At 42.5% G+C, this 9,668-nt stretch overlaps 1 protein-coding gene across 1 annotated transcript in view; it reads left to right on the forward strand.

The window, feature by feature from the left end:
* Positions 1-8,968, forward strand: part of LOC141374276 (ferritin light chain-like) — a 76,753-nt gene extending 67,785 nt beyond the window's left edge. Inside the window, exon 3 of the mRNA XM_073901922.1 lies at positions 7,542-8,968. Within this exon, the coding sequence (XP_073758023.1) occupies positions 7,542-7,966 (425 nt within the window). The 3' untranslated portion in view covers positions 7,967-8,968. The remainder of the gene's footprint in view (positions 1-7,541) is intronic.
* The last annotated feature ends 700 nt before the right edge of the window (positions 8,969-9,668 follow it).

Consider the following 9,668-nt stretch of genomic DNA (forward strand, 5'->3'; position numbering starts at 1 on the left):
TTTGCACTTAGGCCAGGTTCAGATGTCCCCATTTCTGAATTTTAACCAGTAATGGCCATTACAGTGTGTTTGGGAGATGGTTGCTGGAGATTGTGGGGAGAAGATAGAATTCTCTGCCTTTTAAGGCATCTTAATCATGATTTTGGCAACCTAGGACCCTTCAACTTAGTAAACTGAGCAGCCATTTCCATAGCAGAGAAATAAGCTACTGTTTGACCCAGAGAGGGAGCTTTCAGCTGTTGTTTGTTGACCTGAGCCAAGGGAAACAAGATGACAGATTGGACAACCAGCACACCATGCAATTTATGCCCTTCACGGACTGTCAAACATTAATTTAATTTAATTTTAATCATTACCATCTGGTGCTTATATAGAGAGTCAGGCCCAGATAGATATTTCGTTATCTCAAACTGGTGAACAGTGCTGTGTTTTGGCCTGCAGCCATGTGCATGCACCCTAAGGAGGGGGCAGGGGGACCACAGGAGGGGAGACTTGTACTGATGCCAAACACGCAGCCATCACCGGTTCCAGAAGCTGTAAATGGGACCTGTTGTTGGTGCTGGTCCCACCTCGGGTCAGGGGTCCCTTATCCTGTCCCACTCGTGGAGGTATAAATGCCAAGTCGTGTCTTTGTATTCCTGGGACACTGGCAGAGAGGACTGGCTGGGGATGGTGTCTGAGTGAACTGGGGCTTCTAACTCTGTGGCTCCAACCTCTTGAGCAACTGAAGTGACCAGTAGCCACATTTAATTTGCTCATCAGGTAATTATTAAGCATTGACAATGGGGATAAGAACTGGGATCAAATAACCCTTGTGGTTTCATCGTCCCTGAGAATCTGTGATTCTTTGTGTCAATCATACTGCCAGGCCCAGCAGGGAATAAGGAAGAAATATAAGGCAGCATCCCTGCCCTGTGAGCCAACTCAGTCCCAGGAGGGATTTTGCTTTCTTCCCAGTCCTCAGGCTGCAGCTCGGGTTATTGGTGGCTAGTAGGGGGTAGAAGGATTACCCATGAAGTCCCAAGGGAGTAGTGGAGGGAACATGGAGAGAGAAGCCCTTCATTTTCCTGAATTTTAATTTCTCGCTTGTAAAGTACCTTGGTACCCACCAGGCTGGAGGATGCTACTCATCAAGCCAGCTCTAGCTTCAGGAGACAACACTGAGTCCCATTCATTGATTTGTGGACCAAGATCATATGATATACTTGAGACAGGAAAGCAAGTTTTTCCTTTTCTTTGAAGATAGAAACAGGTCTTTTTTTAAAATTTCTCTGCAATAATTTTAAGTATATGCTCAGTGCCCCCCAAATCAGATAATATAGAAAACAAAAAAGTAAATTGGTCACACAAACATACAGACCACTGTTAACATTTTGGTATGTGTCTTTACACACACACATACATTTACAAAAATGAGATCATGTTATAGGTAATGAAAAGCAAAATCTCTTGCTGGATGACTCTGTTCTCCAGCCAGATGTCAGCGTGACCAGAAGGAACATTGAGGGGCTTCAAGCAGGGAAAGGGGGGGTTAACATTGCAAAAGTTGCCACTTCAGGTTTCAAGGCTGGATGTTCTTTCCAGCTCAAGCTGGGTCTGTCCAACCCACCTCTTGGCAACCACTAAGGGCAGATTTGCCAGACCTTCTGAAATATGACACCACCTCCATTTGGAATGTGAATCTTGTTTCTTTCTATGAAACATTACAATTTTACTTTTAAAAAATAACAAAAAGTAGTTTTCCAATTGTGGAGGGCTAAAGGGCAAGTACAAGTTAGAAGAAACAGTTTCAAGAGTTAAAACGGAGCATGATAAGGAAAGAGAAAATCATTTCCTGCCTTGCTTTTCTGACTAGACAGATTTCGTTCTTTATGTTAAAAGAGAACACTATTCCATAAAGAACCCATTTTGATCCACATGCATCAAAATTAAAAGAATGTGTTCTTCAAAAATATTTCATCCCAGATAAGGATGTGGTTGAAAGTTGTCTCCTTGGGGGGACCCTACTTCCTTATGGAAAGTGACCAGAGAGTAGAGACCCACAGATCCAGGCTGCATGTGGAGGGGTGGAAGAAGCCAGGTCCATTTGGGTGGAGAGGAGAGTCTTCGATTAGTGAAAATGTGGGATGAACTTATTTTATATTCTTGTGGAAGTTAGAACCAGAATGAAAGGATCGGACTCATTGTGAGACAGAGAGCTGACACAAGAGATTTGAGAGGATGGAGAGGGAAAAGGAGTGAAGGCAGCTAATATTTATTGAGTAGCTACTATGTGTCAGAGGTGGTATTAAATTCCTTGTATTCTCTTACTGAATCTTCACAGTAATCTTAAGAGGTAGATAATATTACTGGTAATTTAGAGCTAAAGGGAGTAAGACTCAGAGAGGTTAAGTAACTTGCCCAAAGTTACATAGCCATTAACTAGAGGAGGCTCCTCCCCCTAGTTATGACAACAAAACATGTCTCCAGACATTGCCAAATGTCTTCTGCGGAACAAAATCAGCCCTAGTTGAGAACCACTGCTTGTTTCAGGTGCCCGTGGGAAGCACAAGGAGGGTAGGTTTTGTGAGGTGGACGTGCTGGGCTAGGCTGTGGACAAGCTTCTCGTGCACTTCAGAGTTTAGTGCGGGTTGCAGGTGGAATGAGGAGGAGGCTATGTGTGTGTACATGTGCATGCACGTGCATGTGTGTGCGTTGTGGTAGAGAAAATGATAACTCTTTCTGTTTTACCTCTGTGCCTGATGTCAAGCTGTCCCTTGTCTACAGTAGATGAACAGCCCAGAACTAAATTGTACCCCTTACTGTTCCTTTTTTAAAAATGACAAGCACACAGAGACCATGTTGCTATTTGTATAACATCAGTTTTCAGGTGAGTTCAGTTTGGATGACAGGTTCTTAAGCAGCCATTTCACAGCCTGTCGGTTTCTGGGTTGTTAGGGATGTTTTCACTTTTAAGTACTTCTGTGCAGCTATTAAACAAATCAATATGTGGTTCCAATAGAGGGAGTCCTGTCAGTTACAGTAGAGGGTCTGATAAAACATGCAAATGCTTTCTTAGCTAGAGCTTTGGGTCTTCTTTGGCCTGGAATATGTGGCCCCTGGAGGGGAAATGAGACCCCTGAAAAGAGTTCCAGATTTTCAGTGCTGGCAGAAGAGATTTCAGATGGAGACTCCAAAACTCCTGTATTCCCTGTAAATAGAAGTAGCAGAGAGATATACATATAGGTTAATACCTATGATCTTGTCTTCATTTCGTCGGTTGGATTCATGGCAAAAATGTACTAACTGGGGTTTCTCGTTTCCACTGCACCATCCAGGGTCAAGTAGGGAAGCAAGCTGGTGGTGGATACTATACAGGCCCTGCCCAAACCCTGTTGGATCACTTTTACCAGTATGGTGTGCTCAGCACCCAGTTCTGGTGTGCTTTTCTGCTAATGACTAGCACCTGTCACCTTTGGCTTCCCCTTGTGCTACTGGAGTTGCCTCATCTGTACAAAGACCATGGGAATTTATATTTCCCTGGGGATGCCCATAGCCAATGGACAGGACTATGAAAATCCAGTTCCCTTGAAATAAACACTGGTTGTAATTTATACTCCAAAGCTAAACCTTCAGATTACTAGGAAGCTCAGACTTTTCCTGAAATTGCAACCTTGCTCCTTGGTTTCCTTTCTTTCTCCGTGCTGCTCTCCCCACTGTTTTGGTCTCCCCCAGGGAGCACTTTACCAATAAATCACTTGCATAGGAATCTTCATTTCAAGGTCTGATTCTGGGGAATCTGACCCAAGACATAAGCATTCCAAAGTCTACATTTGAGTGGGAGAGGAGATGAATTTATTATTCACATGGGATGTTCCATAATCTTACCCTCTCCTATAAAGTCGGTGTTCACTAGATGTTTCTTGCTGTAGTGGATGATAATCTTGGGCTGGAGAAATGAGAAAACAAATTAACCTCTGCCACGTAGGCACTGCTCCCCTTGCCTCCACAGCCGAGAAAGCCACAAAGGACCCCAGGAGGTGTTGTTGAATCTCACTTAGGCAAGGGAAGTAAGAGAAGCTGGTTTTGCTCATGTTTTAAATGAATTAGATCTTTGGCACCCAAGGCTATGCCTTGGTGCTTTCATACTTGAGAGGACATTGCCATTGAGAATAGTGATTCAGCCAAACAGGTCGATGGTGAGGAAACTTGGATCAAAATTCTATTGGGATATGTTGGCTAATTGAATTTAAATAAAAAGAAACCTATTGGGATATGAATCTGATACTAGGGTTTGAGAGGATCCCCACAATTTTACTGCAAAATTCACTGATGATACAGCACTATTTTATTTTATTATGTTATGTTAATCACCATACATTATATCATTAGTTTTTGATGTAGTGTTCCGTGATTCATTGTTTGCGTATAACACCCAGTGCTCCATTCAGTACGTGCCCTCCTTAATACCCATCACTAGGCTAACCCATCCCCCACCCCCTCCCCTCTAGAACCCTCAGTTTTTTTCTGAGTCCATAGTCTCTCATGGTTCGTCTCCTGCTCCGATTTCCTCCCCTTCATTTTCCCCTTCCTGCTATCTTATTTTTTTTAACATATGCTGTATTATTTGTTTCAGAGGTACAAGTCTGTGATTCAACAGTCTTACACAATTCACAGTGCTCACCATAGCACATACCCTCCCCAATGTCTATCACCCAGCCACCCCATCCCTCCCACTATTTTTGAGTGCTTTCTACTTGTTTGGCAGTGTTTTCTCATGCATTATATCATTTAATCCTTGTGGTATACTTGTGAAATAATACCAGTCCCATTTTACAGGCAAGAAAGCTGAGGCTCTGGTGCCTGGGTAGCTCAGTTGGTTAGGCACTTGCCTTCGGCTCAGGTCATGATCCTGGAGTCCCGGGATCAAGTCCCACATCGGGCTCCCTGCTCAGCGAGGAGTCTGCTTCTCCCTCTGACCCTCCCCCCTCTCGTGCTCTCTCTCTCTCAAATAAATAAATGAAATCTTTAAAAAGAAAAAAAAGAAAGCTGAGACTCAAAGAGCTTGTGCTACCTGCCTAAGGTCACACTCAGAGGAAGTGGCAAACCTGGGATTTGAGCCCACATTAGTCTGATTCTGACAGAATAGATAGCTACCTATCAGAGTACAGTTCCAACATTGACTCTCTTCTCTCTAAAGTGATGAGGGAAAGATTTGTTAACATTTTCACAAGGCAGAAAACTATCTCATCTGAGAAGGTTTATATAGACATTTTTTTCTCTGAGAAGAATAAATAAATGTATAGGAAATTGAAATATATTCAATGAGCCTGACATGCTATAACACAGATAATATGTTATATGGTGAAGTTTTCTCTAAACTTAGCATTTTCTTATTACAAGGTCAGTATGATGATTAATGGTTTATGCGCAAGGTAGAAAATGAATATTTTCTTTGCAATCATTTGGAGGGTATTCCATCTTGCATAACTTCTTTCCTATTTGAGTACGTGTGAGCATTGTTCCTGGGTTTGATTTTTTGTTTTTCCCCATCCTCTTCACCCCCGGCCTCTTTTTTGCCCTAGAACCAAGGCCAGAAAGGCTGCAGAACTACTGCTATTTTACCCGGTTCCCTCCAGGATTGAAAAATGTGCTATTCCCGAATTCTAACAGTTTTTGCAAACCTCAAATGCAACATGAGAACACTTTTGGACAACAACCCTCCATGAAAAAAATTTACAATATATCCCGTATGTAGATACAGGATATGTGCTCATATTTTAGCTTAAGCAGTGAATGGAGACTGCAGAACTCTTTTTGAAATTTTAAGATGTCGGTTTCCAGCAACATAGAAAATAAAATTTGGAAGTAGCTGCAAAAGAATGGATTTTTATTTTCATTTAGAAGTGGGTCCAAGGTTTAGAGAAAAACTCCCCTCTCTGGGTTCAAATATCGTTTACCCTGAAGAGACTATGCCTTCCTGTTTGATAGAAAACACATGAAAGTGTTCTAATTGTGAAACAGCCCCAGGAAAGTGGTATTTAGGAGAATGAAATGCTAAGCATGAAATCACAAACCTGGAAGAGACCCTATGAGAACATCTAGTTCTGCCTTCATCTTCCAACTGAGAATAGCTAACTCATCCTGTATGGGTTATTTTCTGTTTTGGTAGGATTCATAAGTCTACATTTTCATCTTTAGTGCCCTTTCACATGACATGTTTCAATGGTGGACTATCTGGGTAATCACAAGAAGCCACCAGTACCCAACAAAGCACCTGGCACATACATAGTATACAGTAGAACTTCTATTAGAAGGAATGAATGCATCAACACATGAAAAAAATGAAGGCTGGATAGTAGAAAATTTAATGGGATTCTTACTGTGTGATTAATAAAATAGAAATGAATTGTGTCCAAACTCAATGTCTTGCAAGCTCTCCATTTCTCATTCTATAGTGTGGATTTTGACCCTAGTAAGTAAGATGACCATGTAATGTATATGCCAAACAAGGACCCTTTTCAGTTTGAAAGGGGGCACTATTTATTTTATTTATTTATTAGGGGACACTGTTAATAATGACACCAGGACAACAAGACTGCTCTGGGCAAACTGGAACCAACAGTCACCCTCTCAGTTCTGTGATTCATCAGTCCTACACAATTCGCAGACCTGTACCCCTGAAACAAATAATATATGTTAATTAAAAAATTAAAAAAAAAACAAAAACAGAACAAAAAACCAGCCACCCTCTCAATGAGGGATTAGGAACAGAAAACAATATATTCCTATAGACTCTAAAATAAGAAACAAGGGAGTTTTAAATCACAAATGAAGAAATGAAGATTGGAGGTGTTTCACTAGCAATATTTAAAGTTCTGACCATGAACAAGATTACCTCATCTTGGAATTATGGTAAGAATTGGGGCAAAATGACAGATAAAGACTTGTTTCTAATAATTAGGAAAGAAATAAGAATTAAATTCTTATCAAAAGCCAGACTCAGGGGCGCCTGGGTGGCTCAGTTATTAAGCGTCTGCCTTCGGCTCAGGTCATGATCCCAGGGTCCTGGGATCGAGCCCCACATCGGGCTCCCTGCTCCGCGGGAGGCCTGCTTCTCCCTCTCCCATTCCCCCTGCTTGTGTTCCCTCTCTCACTGTGTCTCTCTCTGTCGAAAAAATAAATAAAATCTTAAAAAAAAAAAAAAAGCTAAACTCAGAGTGCACCCAGCAGCCCCCTAGAACCGTCTTTTGGATTGAACAGACTGGGTACTCCCACTCCTTCCCCACCTCCTCCTATTCCTGCCAACCTCTCACCACCCTCTAGCCCCTCCCCTTCCATTAGCAACTTCCGGTGGAATCATGTTCCTGGCTATCTCAGACTTCCGATTTCCGGGACCTGCAAACACCATGTTTTGTGCTTAGCTCCTCGTCGCAAGCCAACCATGAGTGCCCAGATCCACCAGGATTATTCTGCCAAGGTGGAGGCTGCACTCCAGCGCCTGGTAAACCTGCATCTGCAGGCCTCCTATACCTACCGTGCTCTGTGCTTGTTTTTTGAAGGTAACGATGTAGCTCTGAAGGGCGCGGGCCACTTCTTCCAGGAGTTGTCTGAGGAGAAGCATGAGGGTGCACAGCACTTCCTGAAGATGCAAAACCAGTGGAGTGGCTGCCCCCTCCACCAGGATGAGCAGAATCTGTCCGAAGATAAGTGGCTTAGCAGCGTGGATGCTATGGAAGCCGTGATGGCCTTGGAGAAGAACTTGAACCCCCTGGCCCTTCTGGATCTGCATGCCCTGGGTTCTGCCAACACAGATCCTCGTCTCTGTGACTTTCTGGAGAGCCATTTCCTGGAAGAGGTGATGAAACTCATCAAGAAGATGGGTGACCATCTGACCAACCTCTGCAGGCTGGCTGGCCCGCAGGCTGGCTGGCCCGCAGGCTGCGCTGAGCGAGTAGCTCTTCGAAAGGCTCACCCTGAAGCCTGACTAGGAGACTCCGGTGCCCAGCAGCCTTTGAGGAACCCGTCTGCCTTCCCCTGGTGTCGGAATTTCTGCTGGAGCCTCTTTCTCCACCCAGGAGGCAACTTTTTAACCATGATGAAACCCTTGTCCAAGCTGTGAGATCAAATGGAAACAAAAAAGGTCCTTTTTGCAGAAGGGTGAAAAAAAGCTAGGCTGCGGGGTGGGGGGGGGTAAATATACAGAATACGATGAAGGATTTGTAGTATGTTTAATTCCGTAGATTTTCTTAAGACATTGTTCATAACTTTTGTGAATTGCCTGTGTACACTGAGGATCCGATACACTATGTTTTCTCTGTCAAGAAAAATGAACTTACCTATTCATGAAACGCATACAATTTTAGAGGTTTTAGAATTTCTCTGAAGCCATTCTTGGTACTGGACTAAATTCTGTTGTTTTAAAATTTATCCTTTGGTTTTGCCTAGCAGAGGAGAGAGCTGAGTACCTTGACCATATCATATTGTGCCCACCCCCAACCCTCAAACTCATGATAAAATCAATTTTCCTGGTTTTTAAGTTCCTGTGATGCCATCTGCTATATTGAATATAATAAGAAAAAGCCCTGTGAAATTCATCTTTGTGTCTCCAATTAGGTTGCTACTGAGAACACTGATTATTATATCATACACTGACCTCTTTATGAAGCCTCTCAAGAGAAATTTCTTTCTGGTCTTAGTATTAGGAATAAGAGTTCGTCACTTGGGTAATTGGTTTGTTTTTGTTTTATGGACACTGTAAATGATGTAACTAATTAAATTTCCTTTTCTGACTGCCTGTGAGAAAACTTAGAGCCAAATTTGTGGTCCACCCAGAGTTAAAAGAGTAGGATTGTATAAGCATTTTTACACAAGCTTCATCTCTGATTCTGCTGTTACTAATTTCTTGGTGTATGTTATGGATCCTTTTAAGCCACCTTAAGCCCTTTCTAGAACAAGGTTGTGTATAAATAGATAAATAAACTTTAAATATGCTGATTAAAAAATGGCTCTGCAGTTCATCTCAGAGAAAAGAGAAGATAACTTTAAGGAAGCACTAACAGAGCCAGAGTGATTAGAATGGAGGTGGGTCAGATGGAGGTTAAATTCCAGAAGCCAAAAGAAGGAGAAGCAGTAAAATATAGCATTCTTTTAAAAGTGTGCTTCATTTTCCTGGTGAGTTCTTTTCTACTACATGCATACATTTGTGTCCCACAGATAGCAATATAATAATTACGTATTATTTTCCTTGCCCTTTGCAAAACTGGAATTATAACTTGTCCTCAAACCACCGAAGTTGAAAAAATCCATTCTTTTTCTACAGCACCTTTCCTTCCTGGAGCAGGAAGACCAAGGGCATACTACCATTTCTTTTATCTTATAAGGGTTAGAGGCATAGGAAGAATATTTTACAGAGATTGGGACAATTGTTTTGCTCAGTTAAGGAGAAAACCTTATCTTCCTGTTTTCATGCAAAGTCTTTTTTTTTTTAAGATTTTATTTATTTATTTGACAGAGAGAGACAGGGAGAGCAGGAACACAAGCAGGGGGAGTGGGAGAGGGAGAAGCAGGCCTCCCGCTGAGCGGGGAGCCCGATGTGGGACTCGATCCCAGGACCCTGGGATCATGACCCGAGCCGAAGGCAGACGCTTAACGACTGAGCCACCCAGGCGCCCGCAAAGTCTTTTGAT

Source organism: Callorhinus ursinus, unplaced genomic scaffold (genome assembly GCF_003265705.2).
Source record: "Callorhinus ursinus isolate GAN/ISIS: 27379988/994484 unplaced genomic scaffold, GSC_fseal_2.0 scaffold16, whole genome shotgun sequence".
Classification (NCBI taxonomy): Eukaryota; Metazoa; Chordata; class Mammalia; order Carnivora; family Otariidae; genus Callorhinus; species Callorhinus ursinus.